We start from the raw sequence: 27,802 nt of genomic DNA, 5'->3' as shown, positions 1-27,802 counted from the left end.
CAAGAATTGGGCTCATAAAATCTCCTGAAAATATCTAACTATCTGAAGGCCAGTTCTGCCAGTTTTTCCCACAGTACAGAGTGCCTCATTCCTGATCTCCACCCTGAACTCCTTTCAGGGGGTGTTGAAGGTCAGCAGTCTCAGCAGCTTGTGATTTAATCCTTGTAGGGGTAGATGGCAAGTGCCAACCTTTAGTTTGACACAACCCATACAGCAAATCAACTGGCTTTGTTACCTAGAGAACATTTCAAAACTAGCTTGATTGAAAGGATTCCTTATGGAATTACATTGCTTAAAATTAGATATTTTATCATTGTTTTATTGAGAAATTTTATGGCCGTGGCAGAGTTTGATAACATCTGCATTAAATCCTTCAAACCGAAACTAACCGCACCAGAGAAGTTGGGCTTCAGTTGCCCATTTGTTTGTGTGTCTGCATGAACTCAGAATCGTTTTCTGAGAAAAAAAAAATCTTGGTCTATCTTATGGGCACTTTCTAATCCTAAAATCATAATGCAGAAGGGAGTGACCTTCCATTAGGCCATGCATACCTGTTTGACTATTTAATTTTCCTAAGTGGATACAACTTTAGGCCAGCTTGTCTGACCATTAAAGCATGTAGGTCTGTAGTTACAAAAAGGATGATGATGACAAACAGCACGGATTATTTATCATGTTCGGAGCAAAGTTCTTAGTGCTTTCCATGTACTATCTCATCTAATCCTTACCACACCTCTGTGTGATAGGTAATATTTCTATCCCCATTTTATAGATGAGAAAACTAAGGCATCAAGAAGAAAACTAATTGCCTAGTGCATGTGTGAAGATAAGTAACCTGCCCAATGGGTCTGCTGTGCTCCTGGAGTCCACTGCTGTGGACCCTGTTGAATTTATTTTAATGGCCACATTTTATCATTAAGCCCTCAGTCTACACTGAGAGGCCTTATAAGAAACAGCCATACAAAACTCCTTATTGTCTGATTGTCAGGAAATTTTTTTTTTTGTTACAGTGTCCAAAAAAATCTTTTCTGAAAAACCACAAGAAAAATTTCTACTAAAGGAGGAATTCCTGTGCTTCTCCTGATAAATTATTTTTTATTTTTACTGTGTGGACGCTGTGACTTATCATCATGTTTCTCTCTTTGCATATTTAGAAAACTCAAAGCCCAATTTGTGTCTCACCTCTGGCATGCACATAGGACCATAATTATGTGTTCTTTATCCTGCCCTCATTTTCTCTTTGCCTAGTTTTTTTGCTTGTGATCTTGTTTTACTATATGTATCTGAAAACCACCTAAACTCCTGTTTTTGGATTGAGGTAAAGGGTGGGGAGGAGTGCCAGCTCAGGAGTCAGACTGACTGAGTATGAATCTGGCTCCATATCTTACAGACCATATTATCTTGGGCAAGTTAACATGTCAAGGTTCAGCTAGCTTTCTTTTCTAGAAAGTAGGAATAATACAGTACTTACCTCATAGGTAAGTAGGCAAAAGTAAATGAGAAAATATGTGGAAAGCACTGAACACTGTCAATTGTCCATGTTCAGTAAGTGTTAGTGGTGATGATGAGGGTGATGATATTGATGATGATGATGATGGAAGATAGAAATAAAGTACCGTAGATCAGCACTAAAGAATGAAACCCTGCTACGGCCACCCACCAGCTCTCACCCTGGCCTTCTTCACCTTAGCACACACAGGTCCCCAAAAATATATCTGCACACACAGGTGCATGCCCACACAGTCCTGCACCCACTGACATGAGCACACATTTACTGCGAAGGTCATCAGGGTTTGAACAGCGCTCCCATTTTTATTAACCTTGGGACATTGTAGAGCATTGCAAGATTTCAGAACCCAATGAACATTAGACTCAACCATTCAGTGTACATGCATCTATATTTTTCCTCTAATCATAAGCATATGTACCAGCCACATTGTGGCCTTGTACTCAGGTATTCATACTCCTTTTAAAATCCACTAACTCCTATATTTCCAAACAGCACACTCCTTCCACTCGGTGCTTGCTAGAGACTATTTAGAGTGAAGTCTCAAACTGAAGCTGCTTATAAACAAGCCAAGGGGACACTTCAATCAGCCCTTTGCCTCCAGAGAAATTTTGGTTCTCTGATGGAAACAACTCACTAGCAAACCAAACAGTGGCAATATACAGCGTTAGCTACGCTACAGCTCTGTGGGAAATCTAAGCTGCTGCCGGGATGAAGGACCTATAATTAAGAACACGAAGGCAAGCTGGATGTACAAAAGCAAAGGAGCACAGGTTTCATCTCACGAGTCCCCTTCCTGCTTTGAATGCTCTGCTTCTCAGCAGGTCCGAGTTTTCTCCCTTTCAGCTCCCCATTGCTCTTCTTGCTTCCTTGGCTGGGACATTCAGAGGGCGTCCATGTGAAAGAGGGGGCATGATCATTAAGACAAAGCTCCAAAGAGCACGCAGTTGTGTTTGTACAACACTGCGCATGCTAGAGTTGCAAGGCAAGCAGCGATTTCATCTGAAAGCAGCCACAGGGCTCTCTGAAAGTCTTTTTTTATGGTCTCCATGGTTACCAGCAGATTTTTTTTTTTTTTTTTTTTTTCCTTCCAGAGTGCCAGCAGCTCTGCCTCTTTTCATTGCTCTTGACCACAGCCAGAGGGAGGAAGGAAATCATTTCTTTGGGGTCCTGTTCTCTAGTTTCCAGGTGATGCATTCCAACCTGCAGTGGATGTTTCACTGAAGCATACTCTCACCTCCAGGCAGCTTCAGGGACAGGAGAGCAGATGACGGGCTTGGGGACCCTTTTTCCCAGCCATCCCTGGGCTGAGCCAGCTCCAGGACTGTGAGCCCAAGAGGCCAGCAAAACAGAGAAGCTCAAGGAGACAACCCTCCCCCCTTTCCGGGATACATCTAGCTGAGCTCTCTCTGACCTCCCAATCACCTAATGGCAATCACAGGACCCCAGAATATAAAGGGTAGGAGCCTTTTAAGAAATTAATCATTATAGAGAATTTATTATAGTATGTAAAGTCCATGTTAAGTGCTCTATATGCTTTGACCCATTTAAAGTTACAACAAATCTTTAAGAAGTAGGGTTGTTGTTATGTTTATTTTACAGATAAGAAGATGTAGGCACTGAGAGTTTTATAACTTGTCCAAGGTCTGGCTGATTGGTGAGGGAGCAGGGCTTCTAATAGAGGCAGTCTGGCTCCAGCCTCCGTGCTCTGATCACTCACCACTCTGCCTGTCTGGGAAAGCTGCTGCTGGGGACCTGTGCCTGCTGTCCTGGCAGCTGGGATGAGGTGAGCCTTATGCTGTGGCCTGGAGATCTGAGAGCAGAGTTTTAGCTGGTGCTAATAGGAAATTGGGCTGGGGGGTTATGGGAGAAATACTCCTGGGTCACCTTAGCACAGAACAGGAGCTCTGAGAAAACAAAACTAAGAGGTCTGCAAGTCCGCTGTTAATTAAGACAGATGTGGGACAAGTATCTTGCAGATTACCTCTGAACCACGGAACAGTATAGAAGCACCAGGCTGGAAAGCAGACACCTGGTTTCTTGTCCAGGCTGGACAACCAAGGCAACGTGTGATGGCCTTGGCAAGCCATTTAGTGCATCAGGTCATTTGCTCTCATAAAATGAGAGAAAGAGAGAGAGAGAATACTCATCTGTAAATTTGTACCAGCTTTAAAGATCAATGAGTCTCAGTGACTTAGGAATCAAATGGAGGCAAACAGTATAGGTTGGCGTATATCACTCAGGGTCATGACAAGGAAGACATGAAATAGTAAAAGAGATGACCGAGAAAGTTTAATGAAAGACTATTTGAAATTAACCAGCAAGAGATGGTGACAATCTGCCACCCCCACTCCCCTCCAGAAGCAGGAAAATGTTCCAGCCCGAGGCCACAAGAGGTGAGGAAGGAAGCTGTTACTGGAACCTGCTGAGAGCTGGGCGGTAGTTGTAATTGTAGTGTAGGAGACGGGCCACGTGGCAGGAGCCAAGGCCTTTAGTAGAGGAAAGAAATCATTGTCAGGAAGGGAAGTGGCTTCTCTCCTTCCTCCTGCTGGTTCTCCCACTGACCAAACCCAGTGGGAGGTCAGAGGGCAAGGGACCTGGATGATGACGTTGTTGGAGGTCAGCCTCAGTGTAGGACACTGCAGGGCAGAGACTGGATCTGAGAGACAAACAGAGGACTATCCAGCACAGGGCTCCCCCTGTGACCCTTGGAGGCTCACCTAGGATGTGAGAAGAGGTCTTGATCTTCCCACCCCCATTCTCATCTGGTTAGAGCCAACTTCCCCCAGTGTGATCACGCTGCTCTGGAGGAGCCCCAGAAGATCCTGTCCGACTACAGATGATCTCAGTCTGCTCAGGGTTAGCCGAGGATAACCAGATTGGACCACCACTGACCTCCTGCTCACTCTCACTCTCCCTCCCCCAGCACTTCGGACCCAATGTGCCCTAGAGATTAGACAATGGCCATTAATGATAGAGAGAGAGGGGGGGAAAGAGAGAGAGAGAAAGAGAGAGAAAGGAAAGGGAAGGGAAAAGAAGAGGAGAGGGCAGGGTAGGGGAGGAGAGGAGAAAGGAAAGAGAGAGAAAGAGAGAAGGAAAGAGAGAAAGAAGAAAGATAGTCACCCCTTACCCTCCCCCCCATAAAACAGCTATAAGGGAAAATATAAAAAATAGCATTAACCAAAATACAATTATTTTTGTAGCATCTTCCCACCTGACGGAGAAATTCTAGAATTCAGAAAGGATAAAGAGATGTGCTGTTTACAGTCATAGCCACTGTTCCTTTAAAATCTGTGTACTAGGAGTTTTACACCTGTTATGTTATTTAACCCTCACCACCACCACCGCTGTTATTATCCTTGTTAGAGAAGTGAGGATACAGAAGCTCAGAGAGGTCATGCAGTGGTGAGGCCAGAATTAAATCACAGCAGTATCCTGGCTCCCCAAAAAACAGTGATAAGACTAGATTTAAAACCTAGGCTTCCTTGTTATATTACCCCCACTGAAGAAGTCCACCCCCATTTAAATTCTCTTTGTAACACAGTATGATCAATCCCTCTGATTAATATTAAGCAATTTAATACTTAGGACTTTAGATGTCATCTCAGCTGAGAGACAATGAAAATCTGATTCAGGAGGAGGCTAAGCCATTTTATTTTTCAAATAATTTTTCCAAAATAATTGCCGAATTTTTTCATTGTCTGCCCATAGACAATCCTTTATCATCTTGGTGAGTATATTAGTTTGCTGGGGTGACTGTAACAAAATCCCACAGGCTGGGTGGCTTAAACAACAGAAATTTATTTTTTCACAGTTCTGAAGGCTGCTGCTGGAAGGCCAACATCAAGGTGCCAGCAGGGTTGGTTTCCTCTGAGACTCTCTCCTTGGCTTGCAGATTGCCATCCTCTTGCTGCCTCTTCACATGGTGTTTCCACTGTAAGCGTGTGCCTCTGGTGTCACTCTGTGTGTCCTAATCTCCTCTTTTTATGAGAACACCAGTCAAATGGGATTAAGGCCCGCTGTAATCCTTCATTTTAACTTAATTACCTCTTTAAAGGCTCTATGTCCAAATACAGTCACATTCTAAGGCATTGGGAGGTTAGAGCTTCAACATATACATTTGGGAGGGACACAATTCTTTCTATAACAGTGAGTATCCATTGATTTATTCATTCAGCACCTTTCTCAGTGGTTTCCAAATCTGATTGTTTACCAGAATTTTCTGAACAGCTTATTTAAACGGTAGAAGCTACGCTTCTCTCCAGACCTCCTGCGTCAGAAACCTTGAATATACAGCCCAGGTAAAAAAATATATCTCCCCAGGGAATTCTGAGATGGAGCCAGGGTTAAAAGCTCTAGGGTTAAGTATTCTAGAAATAACACTTACTGTGTTCTAGGCATGCTTTAAATGCTGTACGCATATTAACTCATTTAATCCTCACACTGATCTATAAGGTAGGCACTTTTTATTACCCCCATTTTATAGATGAGGATGCATAGGCACAGAGGAGTGAAGTTACTTGCCTGTGGTCACAGAGCTGGTCAGTGACAGGACTGGGATGTGAAGTCAGGTAGTCTGGCTCCAGAGTCTGGGCTCCTAACCACTATACTCAACTGCTTCTCTCCCACAGATGGAGTACTGACCTCAGTCAACCAAGTATTGGGCCCAAGTGGGATAAGAACTTGAACTTGAGAATCATTGGCAGTTGTTTCACGCTGATAACTGCCATTGCATGCTTAGGTATTTGTGCGTTTTAGAAAGAATAAGCGAAGTTGTAAATGCTGACTGCCTCCAGGTATAACCTGTACATTTAGAAGGCATGACACATGTACCTAGTGGTGAAGCAATTTGAAAGCACTCTATAAGTTTATGTAAAATGAATAAAAAATAAGCACTGGAGGACCTTGCTTCTTAGAGTGAACACAAAGGGATACAGTTCTGGTGAGTAAGATAAGCGTGAGGATTCGCTTTCTCCGTTCTCTTTGGCCGCTCCAGAAGCACTAAGATAGAGAGGAGGTGGGAGGAGAGATAGAGGTCTTCCTCCTACCTGCCTTCTTGTGCCTTCTTACCTATCACACAGGCTTTTTTTCCATGGATCTTTCCCCTAGTAAATGCAAAGGGCGTATGGTCATTTGGAGGCCTTCAACAGACTGTATTTCTAATGTCATGTTCTCATTCAGATTCTGTTCTTTTAAGCCACTTCTCCTGTTTTTCTTTACAGGCTCCTAACAGTCCTGGTACAACAGTCAAACCTCAACGAGATTAATCACCAGGACAGCGAGGTGAGCCTGCCCTCTCAAGGAACAGTTGGCATTGCGCATGTTAGGGTGGGAATAAGGGCTTTTCTGAACCACGGTGCTTCCTCTCTTAAAGGTGCAAGGAGGGCATGGAGCAGTTTTGTGTTCCTACCCTGAGAGGGAAGCCTGTGTCTCCACTATGAATTCTCAGGCAGAAATGTATCCCTCTCTGGGTGTGGGTAGCTTTTAATAGGGAAGGATTTATTGCATTAAGTATTTAAGCATTTATCATACCACTGAAATTTTGTAATTTCCCTTTGGACATTGAGAAATAAATATTGCTCTTTCCTGTCTCCTCGAGTACAAGAAACTTCGAAGGCTGCCGACACTCTCTCTTTGAGTGAAAGATGACAGATAGATAATAATTCTAGGCTCCCTGCTCCAGAAGCCACATTATTAATGCCAATGATCACAACTGCTGTTTGCTTTACGTTGCAAGGCAATCCTGTACAAGGCTTCCAGCAAGACAGCACAGCACTCCCAACTCGGTTCCTGAGGGAGGGTGGATCAGACCAGGCAGAGGCGCCCCAAAGCAGCTGAGGGTCTTTTATCTACTTAACTCTTCTAAAACCCAGGTCTGATTTTTATTAGCCAGCCTGATTTCTGTAATAGTTTCTTAAAACTGATTTAAATACCTGACTTTTAATGGAATATTTTTTAAAAGTAAGCTTGGCTTGACTGCACTAAGAATGTCTGATAACTTTAAGAAAGTCTGATAGCATTGAAAGTGCATATGCCTCAAGATGCCAAATAACACTGTTTTCAAGACGAACTGGCCATAGACAACAGGATGGGAGGAAGCCCCCTAACATAGGCTGGGCCCCCTACCCCGTATTTCTCCTGGGCTGGGCTTCTCATCTTTCTTGAGCCTTCTGAGCAAAGGCCTCCTTCCAACGGGCTTGGCAGTAATGACCACACCAAAAAGCCCCTACATCACAGCCTGGGTCTGAGGTTGGACACCTCCCTGACTCGGTGGGCACATGCTGCTTTCACCCCCCATGTCTTCAGTGGTTTAAAGCAAAACCTCAGATGAGAGAATATTGCACTGTTCTAAACTTCTGCTTTAAAAACGAGAACCAGAGATGAGAAAGTACACTCTGATCACTCTGCCCATGGTGTGAAATCAGGGAGCTTGGGGGCTTGCAGGTTATGTCAGCTGATCAAGAACTTCTAGATTTTGGGCAACTTGCCAACCACTTCTTCCACCTCTAACTCCTACCTTCACTCCCCCCACTAACTGGGACTTATTAGAAAGGGGACAAATTCAGTCATTCACACCCTAAAGCTAAATTCCTCTTATAGACATCTAACTCTGTCCCCTCCTCAGTGGAGCTGAACATCCCCTAGCAAAGTGACAGTTCCCTATTTTTTCCCACCCTGGGAGGCCCCTGGCTGGTGGAGACAATGAATGTAGACAAAAATCTTTCTAACGGTGGTAATTGTAACACTTTTCAGATAATATGTGGTAAATGTTGGAGAAATCTCTAGTTCCTTCTCATGCAAAGCAACCTCTCAGAGAAGATTCCTCCTGCTCTTACATTAGCATTCTGACCTGTTGGCATTTCTGAGCAGGAGCCTCAAAAAGGACAATTCCGCCCAGTGTCGCAGCTTCCTCTTCGCACCATGTCACAGCATGTTTGAAATCCATCTGAAGCCAACTACTAAGTCTTGCCTGTGTGTTTCATTAACATATATATTGCTAGTGTGAGCCAATCCACATAAATTTGCAAGGGCTAATTTGCTCTTTGCCATTGGACAAAGGACAGTTCTGAAATGGAAAGAACACGGCCCAGGCTTTCTTTGTCATTTGTTACCTTGGAGGAGTTCCTGCATTTGGCTTCTCGGTGTTCTGAATAAGCAGTCGCTTACTGAACCCCGCCCCTCCCACAATCACTTTTCCAGTGACTTCCAAGCACAGTGTAGTCTCCATCATATATGAGGGGGTAACAGGTAAAGCACACACACACTCTACATCTGCTAAATAACAGGAAGCAAAAAACAGCAAAGGCAAAAGAAATCAGGGAAAAGGTAAGCTATTGCTGGCAGAACATTATGGTTTCCTAATGACAAGAGGAAAGAGCAAGACATAACCCCTACATAGTGTGAATAAAATTATTTTCCAATAACTGAAGGACTCCCAAGCTTATCACAATAATGGTTAAAGGTTAAATGATCAATTAATAGAAATCTAACTTCATTAAGAGACATATTAGATTGTTAACTGAAACTAAAGAATGGAGAGAGGGAGAGATGAAGGAAAAAAATCTGTTTCTAAAGCCATCCTCTAATTGCTTACATAAAAAACCATGATACGTGCCACTTTATATCAGAGAGATGAATATCACTCTAGAGGCCGTCCTGATCTGAACTCAGTGACTTAAAACATTTTTTGTGTTGTTAGTTTTTACTTGTATAAGTAATACATGAACACATTTGCTTCTTTAAAAATTTAAATATTACAAGTAATACCAGAAGTCCATGATTACTTCCACCCCACCACCTTAGCCCCCAATTGCTATTTGATGTGTCTCTTTCGCAGTCTTTTGTCTATTTACACTATGTGTGTATATATATATATATATATATAGACACTTAGGCACTATGGAGTATAACATGAAAGATATGTTATATGTTGTTCTTCAACTTTGATTTTCACTCAGGAATATGTCTTAGAGTGTCTTGGATATGTTGATGCATATAAATCTGGCTCATTCCTTTTAATGGCTTCATAATGTTTCACACTATGAAAATACGTCCTTATATTTTCTATTCCCCTATGAATGACTATTTAGGTTGTCTCCAATTTTTCACTATCACAAACACTACTCTGAAGGGTGTTTGTATAAGCTTCCTTGAGTATTTTATACGAGCATTTCTCTAGAAGAAAAATTGTTGGGCAGTAGAGAGTGTACATTTGTGTATGGGGGAGGGGTTCTATTCTTTTTTTTAATTGAAATATAGTTGATTAACCATATTGTGTTAGTTTCGGGTATATAGCATAGTGATTCAGTACTTTTGCAGATTATATTCCATTATAGGTTACTACAAGGGTATAATCCCCTATGCTATATAGTATATCCTTGTTGCGTATCTATTTTATATGTAGTAGTTTGTATCTGTTAATCCTGTACCCCTGATTTGTCCCTCTCCCCCCCAATTGGTAACCACAAATTTGTTTTCTATATCTGTGAGTCTGTTTCTGTTTTGTATATACATTCTTTTCTATTATTTTTTAGATTCCACATAGAAGTGATATCACATAGTATTTGTCTTTCTCTGTCTGACTTATTTCACTAAGTATAATATTCTGTAGGTTCATCCACATTGCTGCAAATGGCAATATTTCATTATTTTTATGGCTGAGTAATATTCCATTGTATATATATACACACAACATCATCTTAATCCAATCATCTATTGATGGGAACTTGGGTAGCTTCCATGTCTTGGCTGTTGTAAATAATGCTGCTATGAACATTAGGGTGCATGTGTCATTTCAAATCAGTGTTTTCATTTTTTATGGATATATACCCAGGAATGGAACTGCTGGATCATATGATAGTTCTATTTTTAGTTTTTTAAGGAACCTCTATACTGTTTCCCACAGCAGCTGCACCAGTTTACATTCCCACCAACATTGCATGAGGGTTCCCTATTTTTAATTTTAATATGCATGCCTGGTTGTTCTTCAAAACGACTGCATCAATTTATAGCTCCACCCATAGTGTAAAAGGGTGTTTATCACTGTTTGCCTATTGTTGGATTTCCTTGTTATTGTTTTAATTTGCATTTCCCTTATAGCCAATGAGATCGAGCATAATTTCATAGGTGCAATGGTCATTTTTAGATCTCCTGTGACTTGCCTGTTTAGGTCCTTTGTCCATTCATCTGTTGTGTTACTTGTAATTTTCTTACAGATTCATAGGAGTTTATTTTATATTCTGAACATTAATCCTTTGTCTGCTGTTGGATTGCAAATATTTTTTCATAGTCTGTTCCTTACTTTAGAACTGCTTGTGATGTCTTTTCCTGTACAGAATTTTTAAAATATGATATAATCAAAATGATCATTCTTGTCCATTGTTGCTTTGCTTTTGGTATCTTTTTAAAGAAGGCCTTCCCTACCCCTAGGGACATAACTACGCTATGCTAAATTTTCTTTTAGTTTGTTACAAGATTTTTTTTAAATATATGGTTCCATTTCTGAACTCTTTGTTCTCATTCCAATGATCTGTTTGTTTTTCCTGTTTCATTAACCACACTGCTTAGTTATAAAGTGACTTATTTAGAAGCTATTCACACTGTAAAGTTTAACACTGTGGGAAAGGCAAGATGGGTCAGATGGGTCAGATTGTCCTTTGTGCCTTTGTTCTTCTGGACCTCAGGGGAATCAGTGACAAAGAGAGAGGCTTGTCTACTGCAGCTACAGAGAGTTAAGTTGCTAAATTCCTGGAACCTAACCTCTCCTGCTTTCATTTTAGCTTTGACAGGAAGAGCACCCCATCAAGAGTGGCTATGAAATGTTGGCATCTGGGTTAGAACTTTGAATGCATTTATCCAGAAAAGCACTGTTATGCATGGTATTTAGGATAGATTGTTGATCCTATATTAAATGCACATTCTGATATGAGTAGATTTTTGTGAGTGGCCTAACAATCCAAACTTCCATTACAACAGCACTCTCAGAAAATAAATCCAAGTTGCAAAAACAGATGTGAATCCTTGGATATAATTCTTAGCACTAAAATCCACTTACAACATTCCTAAGATACAAGCATAAGCAGAGATTGTGCACTATAAAGGCAAAATCAATAGAAATAGTCCCTGACCCTAGAAATCTTTTTATTTTACAGTTGGCAAAAGGTAAAATAATAAAGCAAAAAAATTTTAATGCACCAGAATTTTTATCCTAAAAATGAACACCTTAACAAATAGAGTAGAGTCACTACTACTTAGGAGCCCTCACCTCCCTCTCTCCCCCGACCCTCCTTTCCCCATAAGTTTCTAGGGGCAGTATTTTTTATCTTTGTGTCCCTAGAATCTAGTTCAGTACCTTACACGTAGTAGAGTCCCCCCAAAAATACATGTTTAGATTAATAGAGAATTACATTATTAAATTCAAGAAAAAGTCATATAATTTTATTTTATTGGCCTTTTCTCTCTTTGTTTTGTTGACCCAACCCAATGACCCATTTTATTTACCAGACTTGACTCCAGGTGACTTTTAGTTATTTCCAAAATCTCCTCTCAAAAAAATAAGCTTTTATATTATTCTAGATCTTAAAAAATGTACTGTAGATTCTAGGGAAGGGGTCCTTGTCCATTTTCATGACATGGACACATCTGGTATGTTGGGGAAGCCTATGGATCCCTTCTCAGAAAAATGTTTCAAATTACATAAAATAAAATATATAGAATTTAAAAAAATTATATTGAATAACAGATATCAAACTATTTTAAAGAACAAATTTGCAATATTAATATGCAAGCTTTTTTTGCTAATGCACTACTAATCTTTGTGATCTATAATCGTAAGGTTTTTCCCAAATAAATTTGAAGAAAATGGCTTTCATTACAGCACTTCTAACCATCTAGGGTTTTTTAGAATCTTTTAAAGTACATCATTTATTCCAATCTTTTGTATACAGAAGACCCTCTATAACTTTTGTGAGAGGTAGTCACAAAATTAATAATGTGTGAATATTAAAATGTCAAACAGAGCCAAACTGGACTTCTGTGAAATTCTAGATCCTTCAGATGATCTAGAATTGTTTTGCTGATCTTTCAAACACCTGCTAAAATTCTACCCCCAGTGCACCACGGCGAGGGGTGAACCAAGCGCCCAGCCACATCACACATTTCTCTCTCTGTGTCTTTCAGCGTCTGCAAGAGCTGGTCTAAAAGTGCAATTCTGAAACATGAAAACTGCTAAGCACTTCATCAGATTTCTGCTTCATAAAACATAAAAGTTACAGTGGTTTTGGAAAAAAAGAAAAAAGGTCTGAGAAGCTAATAGGATTTGAAAGCCCTTAACTGAAATGTTGGTGGCACAGGCTCAAGGCACAGAATTACTCATCTGTACAAGAACCTGTTCCAAAACAGCCCCGCTATGCACCCAACAGTCACCACACACAGTCCTGTCAGCTATCTCGAAATGGATCCTAAGTCAACCAAAACTTAACATTTCCCTCCAAAACATTCTAGAGAGCTATGTTCTTAAATGAATGTAAGTTACTCTTCACTGTTTGAGCCAATACTTCTTTTTCAACAAAGTGGAATTCTACTGTTACAAGAGTCATCTGGGTGTTTGTTGTAATATATCTTCAGGTAGCTCCTAGATTTTCAGCCCTTAGATTTCTTTGAAGGCCCAGTTGAGTCCTCAGGGACTCAATGAGGAGCCTCACAGTTTGGACACAGGTGGCTGGCTTGCGTTCGACAGACTCTAGTACCTTACACTCGCCATGAATTCAAGGGAGCCTGGATAACCTGCAATTCACTAATTAATTCTTCCCATGAACACTTCTTGAACACCTAATGTGTGCTTGGGCATATCACAGTGAATGAGCCACAGCCTCTGCCTTTAAGTGCATCACAGCTTAATCTTAGTCCCTATCACAGCTCAGTGCAAATGCCAATTGCCAAGCCTGAAGTCTGCCCCGTAAATGGCCACCAGAGTCTTAACATAACACAACTAGGATGTGTTAGCTGTGTTAATAGAAGCTGAAGGAAGGAGGAGGCAGTTGTAGGAAAAAGTTCCTAAACAAAGTGTGTTGTGCAATACAAAGGGCTGCACTTGAGCTGATGCTAACAGTTTTGGTTTTCATATTACTAACTCTAAGAGGATGTATTTGTATTTCTCATTAGCCCAATTGAAAAAAACAGCAACAGGAAGTTTCCCTTGACTTGAGTGAATTTTGAAACCTGTTTATACTGTAATATAAATACACAAATTTATATTATATAACATATTATTATTTAGAGAAGTAATGGAGTATTTCAAGTCTTGATTTGGGGCCACTCAGAGGATCAACAGTTATTTATAACACTGATCCCAAATTCCAGGGTAGGGGAGGAGTAGGGGGAGAATATGTATATTTCAATACCTTACAAAAATAAATATCTGCCAGCTGCACTTTTAGAAGAAAACTAGAGGTGATGCCAAATGAAACAAATAATAATAAAGGGTGGCAACCCTTATGCTACTGAGAATCACCATTCTAGAAAGTGAGAAGACCCTGAATCTAGCTAAATTCACAAAGAAAAAAATTGTCCAGCAGCTGAGCTCACTTCCAAAATGAAAGTCTACTAGCTTGATGTGTGGAACAAGCATCTTCCTCCAGAGTTGGAGAGACCTGGATTTGAATCCCACCTTTGCCTTGTAACCAGTCAGTGGCCTTAGGGAAATTATTGGATTGGCCAAAAAGTTCGTTCGGGTTTTTCCATACCCCGAACGAACTTTTTGGCCAACCCAATATTTAACTTGTGTTTCAGTTTCCTCACCTGTAAAATGGGTCTAAAAATACCTGTCTCTTAGGATTGTTGTAAAGATTCAGTGAAGTGAATAAAGTTCTTGGCACCAAGTAGGTATATGAAAAATGGTAGTGCTCCTCCCCACCATTTACCAAAGCATGCAGGAGGTGGGGGGTTTTGTTTTGTTTTCTTTTCTTTTCTTTTGTTTTTTCCAGCAGGGGGTTGGGGAGGGGTGTTTGAAGAGAATAACTCTTAAAGCCTAGAAGCTATATTTAGGAGACAAGGATTAACAGTGCATAATGACAGTTTAATTCACAATTTCACACTGAATTCTCATATTGCTAAATCTATATCTCTGCATGTAGTGATTGCCATCTACCTCATTTGGAGCGCTCATCAGGAATTCTAACAGGTTTCAATTGAACAGTTGGTAACAATGATCATATCAGACAAGTTCATTTTCTGTAAAGAAGTCATGTTCTGTCTTTCTTTCTTGTGTGAATGATTTTAGAAAGCAAAGCCAAATTTTACAAAAGCAAAAAATTCAATCAAGAACAGTAAGAAGTCACTCATTTAATAAGCCTTTACTTAGTATCCACAATGTGCCTGGCACTGTTCTAGGCTCCAGGGATTCAGACAGGCAGACAAGGGCCCTGCCTTCTTGAAGCTTACACCCCAGTGACTTCAAAATTGTCTCCAATGTCTTTAACCCTGGATACAGGTGGCACTTCATAAGGAAGCCAATGATTCTGAAGCAAATGGGACTTAGCACTGGGAATAATCCTTGCACAGTAAAAAGAATCTGATTCCCTGGAGTCCAGATGTCTAATTCCAGTGGGCCAAATTAAAAAATGAAGAGGACCCATTGAAATGCTGTGAGCTATTCTGAATCCCAAGTAATATTCAGCTGTTGGAATAAGAACAAGACGTTCCACTGTTTTTAGACCAGCATTCTTTTCCATATGGAACCAATTTCTTGAAATATCCTTAAGAGTATCTGGAGGCTCAGTGTTATGTGACACTTGAAACTTGAAAGCAGACCATAATGTAATGATTTAGAATATGGAACTGGTCAAGGGGGTTTAACATTCTAATCTCACGGCCCCACAAACATCACACCCTAGATTCAGCTCGATCATAGACTTGTGAACTTCCCTAGAGCTCAGCTTCCTCTTCCACAAAATGGGAAGGACAGTGGCACCTGTCAGAGCTGGCTAACTGCTCTAGCAAACAATTCGAAATCTCAGTGGCCTGACATAATAAAAGCTTAATTCCTGCTTGCTTCATAGCCCCAGTGCTGGTTGATGAGGTGACCCTGTCCGACCTCATCAGTCAGGGTCCTGAGTTGATTAATCACATGATTCCAGCACATTCTTGAGCCTTGTCCTCCTCCACATTCAGTTGTCAGGTGAGGAGAAGAAAATATGTCAAAGACGACATAGGTTTTGTTTTCTAGACAGACCTTGGAGGGGTCGGGGCTTCCATCCTTCCATCCTTTCTGTCCACACTGCAATGGTCAAAACTCAGTCTCGTGGCTACATGTATCTGCTGGGAGGCTGGGGAGTGTAGACTGACTATGCGCCCTGGAGGGAGAGGAAGTAGAGTTTGGTGAGCACGTAGTGGACTTCACCACAATGCTAAATCCAAAAAGCTGTTTGGAGGATTAAGTGAGATAATATACATAAGGACTCATAAAGATCTCTAGATCAATACATATTAATTCTGGAATAATATTAGTTCTGCACTCCTAGCTAGGCTGAGGCCCATCTCCTCCACTCAGCTCATCTTGGATGAGCAGAGAAGGCCAAGGCGGTGACATTATCTTTATGTTACCTGCAGAGACAGCTCCAAAAAGAGAAAGCTACCTACGTCCTTTGCTCCCTTTACCAGGCATCTTAATCTAGAATCATTTTAGATACATTTCATATTATTGAGAGCCATAGTCAAGGAGAAGAGGCCATCTTTTCATAGTACACTCCCAAATAATACTGGTTCTTTTTGGCAAATATTTCCCAGAAGAAGCTTATCTTATTATTAAGTGATGCCTAGAGTGTGTGACCTTAAGCTCTGAAAGAAGGTGGGATTCACCAGATTGACTCATCCAGATCTGTTCTCCAAGCTGCCACAGAGTGATTTCTTCTAAACAATGTAAATCAGATCATGTCAACATCTGCTTAAAATCCCCCACTGTCTTTCTATTGAGTTTAGAATAAAATCCAAATGCCTTATACAGGGTATTCCCCATCCCACGCTCCCAGGATCAGCCCTGCCTCTCTCCAACCTCATCTCACATCTTTGTCCTCCTCTCCCTATTCATTCATTCTTTCATTCATTCATTCAACAGCTATTTCTTTAGCCTTGGTTCAGTCCCTGGGGATACCGGAGTAAAATAGACAGTGCCCCTGCCCTGGTGGCAGGAGATGGCATCCCAGCGTGACTGATCACGGGTGCCAGCCTTAGTGACTTGTTGCTCGCTGGTCTCTTCCCACAGTTCACCCCGGCTCACAGAGGCCCATGTAGAACAATTCCTACCCCTGTGGTGGTTACTCTCTCACAGCACCCCAAGTACATTCTTTATAGCATTCAACAATCTGGAAAATCTTTTTGCTTGTTTGCGTGCGTTTATTATCTATCTTCCTCTACCACAGTGTAATTCCCATGAGGACAGGATCTTATTTATCTTATTCACTGTAGTATCCTTAACACCTGTTTGCCTGGCACCAAGTAGAAGCCCAATAAGTATCTGTTGAATGAATGGCTCAAGGAACGAATGAACTGACAGGCGGCAACCAGCACACCTGGTGGCGCCCTCAGGCCTGAGGAGAAAGTGTGCTCCGTTTTCCTTCCTGATATCCTGTGCTCATCTGTGTCCCTCTGATTGTGGTTTTGTAGGGAATGACACCACTCCACTGGGCAGCTTTCCACAACCGGCCTCAACACACCCAAATGCTGCTGAAGAAGGGGGCAGACCCCACCCTTGTGGATAAAGACTTTAAAACGGCTCTCCACTGGGCTGTGCAGGTGAGAAGTTAGCCAGTGGGCTTGTCTCAAGTATAAATGGTGTAAAACAATGTTAACAATTCTGAGCATGTCAGACCTGAAAGATGGAATTTTCAAAGGTACAGTCCCAGCATTGATGTGGCCTTTATATGTACAACAGAGCAAGTAAGATACATGCTGCCCTCTTCCCTTCATTCATATCCAGAGCAGCAACAGCAAACCTGCCACTTTGGAGAATTTGGGTACATCAGTTGCTGAGAAGAAATCCTGCCAAGGTAAAGAGGGGGAGGAGTTACAGAATATCACCCACCTCGGCTGTTACACACACACACACACACACATACACACACACACACATACACACCCCTCTCTCACTCTCTCTTTCTCCATCTCAATAATTGATGCTGGCTCACAGTGTACCAGGATAACCCTTCAAAGAATTATTAGGAAAGTCCCTTCAAAGCCTTTGGACCATGACTCTCTTCTTCCTTCCAAATCCTCTGAAGCAGAGTAATTCCAGGTGACCCTGAACAATGGTGCTCTGAACAATGGAAATTGTGACTCATAACCCTACCTCACTACCCCAAAAGGGAATCTGTATCAGTACACATGACCAGAGAAATCAGAAATCTACAGTCCAAGGGGGGGAAAACTGGGACTTTCCGGTGGTCCGGTGGTTAAGACTCCACCTTCCAATGCGGGGGGTGTGGGTTCGATCCCTGGTCGGGGGTTCCATGTGCTGTGCGGTGCAGTGCAGCCAAAAATTTAAAAAAAACACAAAACACAAAGTGGGGAAAACTGAGACTAAGGTGAAAGAATGGCCACAGCTAACACTTATTGAAGTGTTTTCTAAGGAAATCATTCAAAGGGAATGATTAACTAAGAGTTATCTCTTCTGTCCTTGAAAGGAGAGCGATACTATGCATCCTTTCAACAAACTTGCTAGCCCATTCTGTCTTTTCATGCCTAACCTAGACACCCCCACTGTTTATTTCTATCAGCCCAGTAAGGGCACCCTTGCTGAACTGCTGCCAGGGTCCCTGTGATTCTGCACGCCCTGATGGTGGTTTCACTCAGGTGTTTTCACATGCCACACACAGCAGAGAAGGGCACCTGGCACTTTCAGGGTTGACATGTGTGCCTGAGATAAGGGCAAAACAGAAGTGATTTGGAAACTACTCTGTTTTTGTTCCTACAAACTTGGCTTCAGTTACCCTGTAGCAGGGCCAGCCCTGCAAAACTGTGAAGTGAACAAAGCATGTTTTTGTCATCCTCACCTGCCCTGAGCACTCTCCTCCATACTTTCAGTATCTTATCAGCTGCCCTGTCCCTCTCATGCCGGTCCCCGCCCAGAGCCCAGTCCTCTGGCTGGTCAGGGGTCACCACTGGAGCAGTGGCCCCAGGGCAGCCTGGCTGGGCAACCAAGATGTATCCCACATGTGTTGGCTCTCAGCTGAGGTGAGAGTGGTATCAGAATCAAGCCTTTTCTGTATATTCACTCCCATCGCCCCTGTTTTCTGATTTCATAGATCTGGGATGGGGCTCATGCAGGTGCATTTTGAAAAATCTCCCCGGGGAATTCTGACTGATATGCCTCCTCTGCTCCACCTTGCTCTACCACAGCCCAGTTTAGAGCTGCTGCTTGGGAGACGGCTTTGCAGTCGAATCATCAGCAGTGCTTGTAAAACAACAGAGTCCCAGACCCCACTCCAGACCTTCTGAGTTGGGCTCTTCATGGGTGGGAACCCTTGTTTTGATCCTCCAAGAGGCAATTTGGCAAAATCCAAAGAAAAATGTGCTCAACTCAGAAGATCTGAGTTTGCATGAACAGAGCTGGCTTTGTTCTGAGAAGAGTCACCTAAACCTGCTTGGCTTAACTATAGGTGTATCTTTGGGGCATGAATGAGACCGTGCGTGTGACAGTGATATGTAATATTCTTTGTAATTGGAAGAGATTATCATTTTTATTATGGCTCCCAATTTCCTCCATGAAAGCTTAGTTATCATACCCACATCTACATACTGTATTCTTTCTCTCTACTAAATGTTATAGCTTTTAACCTGCTACATTGATTTCAGTCCTGTCTGCACATTAGAATCATCTGAAGAGCTTTTAGACAATACTGATACCCAAGCCCCACACCCTTAGATTTTCAGTCAGTTTGTCTGGGGTGGAGCCTAGGTGTCAGTAATTTTTAAAGTTTTCCCTTCTTGCAGGAGATTGTAATGTCCAGCTGGGGTTGAAAACTACTATGATAAATGAATTCATATTAATGGGTTCTAAAACCTTAGCTACTCCTACCTAAGATATTTACATTTTGACCATGATTTTGTATAATAAGCATAATGCCTCACACATTTGTATACTCAATAGCTTAATAAATGTTTCATGAGAAAAAAAAACAAATTTCATGAGCACCTATTCTGCATCTGGCATTGCGGGGGGAAAGATTAAGAAGACAGGTTCCTTCTAGGACCCCTACAATTGTATGTAATATTGCACGTGCTTATGTGTGAGGATGTTAGCATACAATTTTCTGAGGGAGGTGTTTACAGTTTCTTCAACTCTTCAATGAGGATCTGTAACTAACCCCCCCCCCCACAAAAGGTTAAGAATCACCCTCTGGAGGAACTGTACACCCTCTCCCTCCCTGTGGTTAGCAGTAAAATTCAGAAATGGTGTGTTCTGCCCTTTACTCTGCAAAGAAGACTGAGGGTAATTCCGAATGTCAGCTGCAACCGTGATTATACTTGCCTCCGTTAGCCTTATTCTTCATTTATAACTCAGGCCCAGCACTGTGCTCCTCATAAAGTTTTTCCACATGAATTAGTCTATTTCCCATTGTCATTAATTCCTTTCACTGAACTTCCTGCTTTTCTCTTGGACTATATGAGACCATATTTAAAGCTATAGCACTTTGAACTAATAAAGCTTCTGTATTTGACCCAGGCAACCAAAGCAGTAAAGATTTGAAACATTGGGCCCGAAAAGTAAACTAAGTTTGACTTCTGCCCCCATTTCTTGGGTCCCTTGGTAGCTGGTGGTGCCCTCCTGTGGGCCCATTGCCCTCGTTCGCCTCCCCCATCTGCCCAGGAGAGCCGATTGCGTGGCTCTCTCTGGGCTAACACTGAGCAGAACGCTGTCTGTATCTGCATCCAGTCTCCCTTGATGGAATCTCAGTCCCTTAGGGGCATGTTCTTGCCTATCTGTGATGACACTAGCTTATCAGGAGTCTACACAGGTATCTCTCAGACTCATCTTCCTCTCACTCCTCAACACTGCAGAAATTTAGTCATTAATCTTTTTCTCATTCTCCTTTCCTCAGAAAGCCCATCGGTTCCTAAGGCTTCGACTATCATTCTCCTCAGAATTTCCTCAGATCAAAATCCAGCTCTGACCTCTCTCTCGAACGTTAAACTCACATTTCCAGCTCTACCAGGCATCTTCCCATAATTTCCCATGGACACGTCAAACTCAGCATGTTCAAACTGAATCCATGATCTCTCCTTCCCGTCACATTCCCATCCACCCAGTAACCCAAGCCAAAGGCCATCATGTGGCCCATGGACACTGCTTCCTTATCATTCTTCATGTGTAATTGGTTATCAAGACCTCTCGATTCCACCTCCTCAGGTCTCACATCTCTGTCTCCTCCTTTCTGTCCCCACTGTATAGATGAGGGCCCCAGCAGGAAACAACCCACTCAGATGGGATTATTTGAGCATAGATTTATAAAGAGGCTATTTACACACAACAGCAGGTTGCCATTAGGGCGTCTGGGAGGGCATGGGAGGGAATGGTTACTAAGACACAGCAGAAGCTGTAGCTGTAGGAAAGGGCCTAGGACGGAAACTGTAGCCTTTGATGGAATAGTCAAACTGTGGCCTAGCAGGGAGGGAACTGGAGGATAAATTCCCCAATCACTCTTTCCTCCTACATTCATCTCCTGTCAGTACCATTCACTGGCCAATCCCAACCAGAAGCCAAAGGGCAAAGGGGCCCATTTGATGCAATTCATACATGCTAAAGGGTAGAGAGCAGGATGAAAAAAGATGGAGAGTTAACCGGGAAGAACAAATGGAGACAATATAGTACACCTACCATAAGTGCTTTAGATCAAGCTTCCCCTATCTCTCACCTGAATAGTTTCAGTATCTGTATTCCTACTTTCAGCCCTTTCCTTCTCCAATCTATTCTCACATTGCACCAAGTGCTCTTTCTACAAATCACAAAGGAATGCACTAACATAACTGTTACTACACCAAAACAGTTATGGTCACTGCTGGTTCTTGGCTCAAAAACCTTCACTTCACCAAGTGCCATTTTCTAGTAAAGAACAAACTCCTTGCCTTGCACTTACTTCCATGAACAACCTCTCTGCAACCCACCCCACTCCCTGCCCTTTCCTCTTCAAGCCATATAGGCTTTACTCCAATCATACTAGAATATTAATAATCTCCTCAATACATCGTAAAGATTCATCCTGTCTTCCCCTTGGTCATGTTCTTCCCTTTTGGTGAAATACTTCTTTCTTCTTGCACTCCCTGCATCATCCCTTCTAACTGCAGAATTTATACTTGTTCTTCCTTATTTCTCAAGGCCTAACTAAGTTCACCCTCTTTGTTGAGCTCCCTTTCAGAATTTTTCCCTCCGTCTAGCACTTCCTTACTTCTATTACTGGTGTTACGATCAGTGGGGTGCCTGTGTCTCCTCTTCTAGACTATGTGCTTAAGGGCAATGTGCCTTACTCATCCAGATGTCTCTCAAGACCCAGAACAGATCTTTGTGAATCTTTGTGAACACCAAAAAGGTGTTCACTGAATTCAGTTCAATAAGCTTATCCATCCCAAGCCAGTGGGAATAGTGGCTTATTGGGTTCTTTCTGTGAGATACCATTTTCAGCTTAACTGGAACTTCCAGGAATGCAATACCTTAGTATCTTTTTTTTTTTTTTTGGCTGCACTGGGTCTTTGTGGCTGCGTGTGGGCTTTCTCTAGTTGTGGCGAGCGGGGGATACTCTTCGTTGCAGTGCACAGGCTTCTCGTTGCGGTGGCTTCTCTTGCTGCAGAGCATGGGATCTAGGCACATGGGCTTCAGTAGTTGTGGTGCACAGGCTCAGTAGTTGTGGCTTGCGGGCTCTAGAGCACAGGCTCAGTAGTTGTGGCGCACGGGCTTAGTTGTTCTGCCGCATGTGGGATCTTCCCAGACCAGGGATCGAACCCGTGTCCCCTGCATTGGCAGCCTCCTTAACCAGTGCACCACCAGGGAAGTCCATGTGCCTTAGTCCATGTGGCTTAGTATCAAGGAGTTTTTTCTAATGATAGGAATTCTAGGATAGATATGATGGCAGGTCAGTGAGAAGGGCAAGTATCTACTGCCCCTCAAATCTCACCTCTAGCTCCTTCCTCCTAATCCTAGAAAATGTGTTTATTTGGAATCTTCCTCAGCAGTACTCTTCTTTCAGTGCATTTTTCAAGGGAGGTTAGAAAGAAAAGAACTGCAGTAATATAAAACTATTTCATGTTTGTTCATTCAGTATGTGGTTATGTGGTTAAGGAAATTATACACACACACATACACATACCCTTGGAGCTCTTGAATATAACCGTCAACCCCAGTGCCTGAGACTGATTTGGTCCAGCATGGAATCCTCCTCCTTCCTGTGGTGGCCAAGATCTGTGGTCAACTGTTTGAACTGTATCAAAATCCTATAAGTATACTTTAAATATATTCAGAATGCCAGAGGATAATTATAAATGTCATAGACCAGTGGATCCGGGTCATAGATGGAAGAGCCTTAGAACTGGAAAGGACCACACAAGTCATTTAGTCCAACCCCTCAGTTCACAGGTGGTGAAACTAGTGCACATGGAGGTTATCATGACCCAAACACACCCCACGCCTGCAGAGACTCAGGCCACACGACTCCCAGTGCTTGATAAGAGGAAAACTACAAAGCCACATAAGCCCAGAGTAAACAAAGAGAAAGTCAAATTTACGAAATCAACCCCATTACCCTGGGAGCAAAGACTGAGCTGTCTTGAAGGGTAGCCTAAGTTAAAGTGGCCTGCATGTGTCAGCTCCCCAGTGCTTGGTTGCAGAGAAGAAGGGGATGAGGTAGACAGAGAAAAAACAGGAACTCACCTAGGAGTAAACACAAGTGAGGAAAGAAGCGAAAAGAGAGTGAAAGGCGGGAGATAGTGTGAAAAAGAGAGGGAAGCTAAGAAAAGGATGAGTAAAATTCTATTTCGTTTGGCTTTGCCCAGAGTTGGTCAGGCTTGTTTTTTTTTTATTAATTAATTAATTTATTTATGCATTGTTCAGCAAATATTTATTATGAGTTACTCTTTGCTAGACTCCATTTCAACAGAAAGATTCCCAGTCATAGGTGTGGCAAGGGCAATGCAGAGATGTCCTAGAGACTGTCACCTTGCCAGACAGCTAGAAGCAGAAGCTAGACACTGTCTACACACTAACACAGCAGGGAAGGAGGTTTCGTGGGGGGCTTTTCCATATTAATCATTAGAACACCTGTGAAATGAAGTAGTTCAGCAGCTGAGGGTCACCATGCCTCACTGCCCCACCCCCCATTTCTATCTTCCACTAGCTCTCCAGGAGAGTCAGCCCCAGGCTTTGGGATACAGCAGCCTCTGGAGTCAGGCCAAGCAGAAAGCCTGGGTCCAAAGGGGCTAACCGTGAAGATGGTCCTGACTCCAAGCCAGGATATTGGGCCCCTTTGTCCTCTAGTTAGCCCCAAACCCTCAACTCTCAAGTGTTCACGCTATACAAACTAGTAAAACTTCCCCTCCAGCTCCATTCCAGTCTAACACATCTGGCTCCAGCTGAACTTACGGGCCAGTGTTCTCATAGCACAAAACCACCGAGCCCTTTAAAAGGGCCATGTAACCTAAAACCCTTACGTCCGCTTTGTACAGTCACTGTCATGCGACAAACAGACCCCTACCTCCAAGAGAAGGATGGAGATTGGAGTTCCCTCCCTGAAGAACCCACCATAGAATTAATGCCGCCAACACGTTAACAAATAAACAACTAGTCCTAAATCTTGTGTTAAGACTCCTTGGGAGATCACCTAGAATAAAAAGAGTCTACAATCGGGACTTCCCTGGTGGCGCAGTGGTTAAGAATCCGCCTGCCAATGCAGGGGACACAGGTTCGAGCCCTGGTCCGGGAAGATCCCACCTGCCTCAGAGCAACTAAGCCTGTGTGCCACAACTACTGAGCCTGCACTCTACAGCCTGTGAGCCACAACTACTGAGCCCGCGTGCCACAAGTACTGAAGCCCGCATGCCTAGAGCCCATGCTCCACCGCAATGAGAAGCCCACTCACCGCAACAAAGAGTAGCCCCCGCTCTCCGCAACTAGAGAAAACCCATGCGCAGCAACGAAGACCCAACGCAGCCAAAAATAAATAAATAAATGAATAAGAGTCTACAATCAAGATACTGGAATCTTGTTTTTTATCAGTCTCCTATAGCAAAATTACTGTACGTTAATTCAACTTTCTTCTTGGAAGAGCCTTCTTGTGAATTCCCCTCCCTCATGAGGTATGAAGAAAAAATGACTAGGACTCAGTAGTTCCCAACAGTTTTCAGAGTACATGAAGGCAATTTATGGATTACCCATGGACAAAAAGAACAAAAATGCAGCAAAAATAAGTAAATCCACAGTCTCATTTGGCCACCCAATGTAGAATTCTAGAGCTCCATAATAAGATCTATACAACATTCTTCCCTTATTGAATGATATTCCCACCAAACGGAAACCCACTCTCCATTCTTCCTAAGGGCCCTTCTGGCCAGCATCCCATTTCTTCTCTCCTGGTGCTTCCTGGTGTCTGTGACCAAGGCTTCCCAGACCTGGAGACTCCCTTTGACTGACACTCAGCCCATTTTGCCAAGAAGGGAATGCTGTTACCAGGAGACCACTGAGCCAGGGCCTCAGCTCACAAACTAGTACTCTCCAGGGCTCTCTCAAATTCTTGTGAGGGGGCACCATGGCAACCCTCCTAGGAGAGGATTTTAAAGCACCTAATGTTGAAAGAAGGTCTCAGTTGGCAAGGCGCACTTCATTGCTACTGATGTCGCTGATCCCAAGAGCAGTTTTCGCTTAAATTCCTCCCATATGAACATGCAGGATCAAATAAATAGACCGTACTTTTAACTGGAGACAAAATGGTGTAGTGGTGAAGTACGAGGGCTCTGCAGACAGTCAGTCCTGGCTTTGCCACCTCTTGGCTGTGACAGTGGGCAACTTAATCCCTCTGTGCCTTCCAATTTCTCCTCTACAATATGGGGATGATAAGAGTACCTACCTCATGAAGTTGTTGTCAGGATTAAATGAGTTAGAACGTGGAAATGCAGTGCTGGGCACAGAACGTTCACTCGGTAAACATTGCTATCACCATTACTCCTGGGAGGATATTCTTATAAAGAAAAAAAAAAAAAAGGCAATGATAATGTTGTAAGTAAGGGCCAGGTTTAGAGACAAAGGAATTGTCTGGAAGATTCAGGACAAAAGGCATTTTGGAGGAAAAGTGTAAGGGGGTGGAATTTCTCTTATCCAGAAAAGCCGTGTAAGACTCCAGCTTGCAAGGGGAATGCTGAGTGGGACCATGTTCAGGAACTCAGAAGAGGCCCACTGAGATGTGCTGGGCCGCAGCCTCTATCTCAGCTGGCTGCTGCTTCCAGAACAGCTCCTCTGTGGTTCAGGCAAGGAGAGAGGAAGGCAGTGTGTAAGAAGTGGGTTTTGTTTTTTCCATCTGTGCCTGACACTCCATCCCACACAGAGGGAGAAGCGTGACAAAGTGTTTTGCTGTTTGAATCACTGTGGCAACCTGAATTCCTTTGCTCTTCCAGGAAGCCATAAACGAAATCAATTCATTGAGCGGACACTCTTTTTTGCTTCTGTTTTCCTTTTCCAATGGCTAGTGCTTCTTAAAAGGGGAGAGGGGTCTCTTGATTGTTTTAAATATACCATATTTCAGACTCCTCAAAATATGTTTACCTAACATCAGGTGAAAGAACCTTAGAAAAGCTGATAAAGCAGGCACGAAAGCTTAGATGTGTTCACTGTAGCCACCTTTTGATGACAGGCATGCCATAGAACTAAAGTCATTGATCCGAATTATTTAAAAGTCATTGTGAGACAAAGGAAGAATGGAGGGAGAAAGAGGATGTAAGGGAGAAGGTGAGAAGGAAAGAAGGTAAAAGGTTGCAGGCAGGGCCCACTTTATGGGCGTGTGACCAGTAAAGCCACAGGTGCCGCACACTCAGAAGGGAGCTCTGTGCTGGGGGTACAATGCTCTGTGGCCATCTGAAAAGTCTCAGTAATTCTATCGTTGAATTTGTGTTTTGTATGTTAAGTCTAATAGGACAGTGGAGCCTCAGCTCACACAGTCCCACCTCCCTGCTGCCCTGGGACAGATGCTCAGGCCCCAGCTCCTCAGTCCCCTGGCAGGCGTCTGGGCACAGACTCAGGGAGGGTCAGGATTGAGCAGGCGCTGAGTTGCAAGATGGGGCCCTAGGCACCTGTGAGGGTTTGCACTCACCGTGAGAATGCCCAGCCCAAGGGAGCGTGACACTAAATAGCAAATAAAAATCGCAGTGACAGGTCCAGAGAGACACCATGGAAGAAGGGAATACATTATTCCTCTGCCATGTGAACAGGGGGCTCCACATTTTCCCTGGGCCCCATAAATTATGTAGCTGGCCCTGGTTGTAATATTTAAAACCCACTCAGCACTCTTTCTGGGGCTCAAAGTTGAGAGCTTTGAGTGCCCTGAGCCTTTGGTCCTGCAAGAGGTTGCAGAACTTGTATCAGCTGCGGTCCCCTGATACAGTGGGAGCACACTCGAGGGTTCACTGTGTAACGGTTCCCTGTGAAGCCACGCTGAGTAACGAGATATCCGGAGAGTCCTCAGTGCAAACAGGGAGAGGGGAGGGAAAGGAAAAGCAAAAATGAAAGGGTGCTGTTCCACAGAATTGTGCAAACTGACTCAGAGGTTCTAAAAGACAACCCTGGGGTCAAATAAACTGGGATAATAAAGTGGGAGGAATGCCAAAAGAAACGTTACATGGGAAAATGTATTAGGAGGTGGCTGTCGAATAGCACTTGGAATGTATTAGAATTGCAGCTTTAAAAAAGTTCAGCACTCTCAGCTGATTCACTTTGTTATAAGGTAGAAACTAACACACCATTGTAAAGCAATTATACTCCAATAAAGATGTTAAAAAAAAAAAAAAAGTTCAACACTCTTTCTGCCCAGGACCCTGAGCCCCGCACGTGACCTGGCTCCTGGCCCCCAGAACTAGTGCGTGTCTCTGCTGTTTCTTTAACCCGCTCCTCGTGCCTCCTAGAGACCTCCATTCTTCCCATAAGACCCACTGCGTGGAGATGCAGGGTCTATATGGAGTCATGGAGAACATTAAAATGCTGACGAATTATTTGGACTGTTTTATAATCTTTACACAGATGTCAGGAGAAATCTGAAAGATAAGACTTTCCAC

At 42.9% G+C, this 27,802-nt stretch overlaps 1 protein-coding gene across 1 annotated transcript in view; it reads left to right on the top strand.

The window, feature by feature from the left end:
• The window catches only part of ANKRD55 (ankyrin repeat domain 55), an 82,859-nt gene that overhangs the window by 33,841 nt on the left and 21,216 nt on the right, over positions 1–27,802 (top strand). Inside the window, exons 5-6 of the mRNA XM_068532893.1 lie at positions 6,730–6,790; positions 17,168–17,296. Coding sequence (XP_068388994.1) covers positions 6,730–6,790; positions 17,168–17,296 — 190 coding nt within the window. The remainder of the gene's footprint in view (positions 1–6,729; positions 6,791–17,167; positions 17,297–27,802) is intronic.

Source organism: Eschrichtius robustus, chromosome 2 (assembly GCF_028021215.1).
Source record: "Eschrichtius robustus isolate mEscRob2 chromosome 2, mEscRob2.pri, whole genome shotgun sequence".
Taxonomy (NCBI): domain Eukaryota; kingdom Metazoa; phylum Chordata; class Mammalia; order Artiodactyla; family Eschrichtiidae; genus Eschrichtius; species Eschrichtius robustus.
This window is presented reverse-complemented; position numbering and strand designations above follow the sequence as displayed.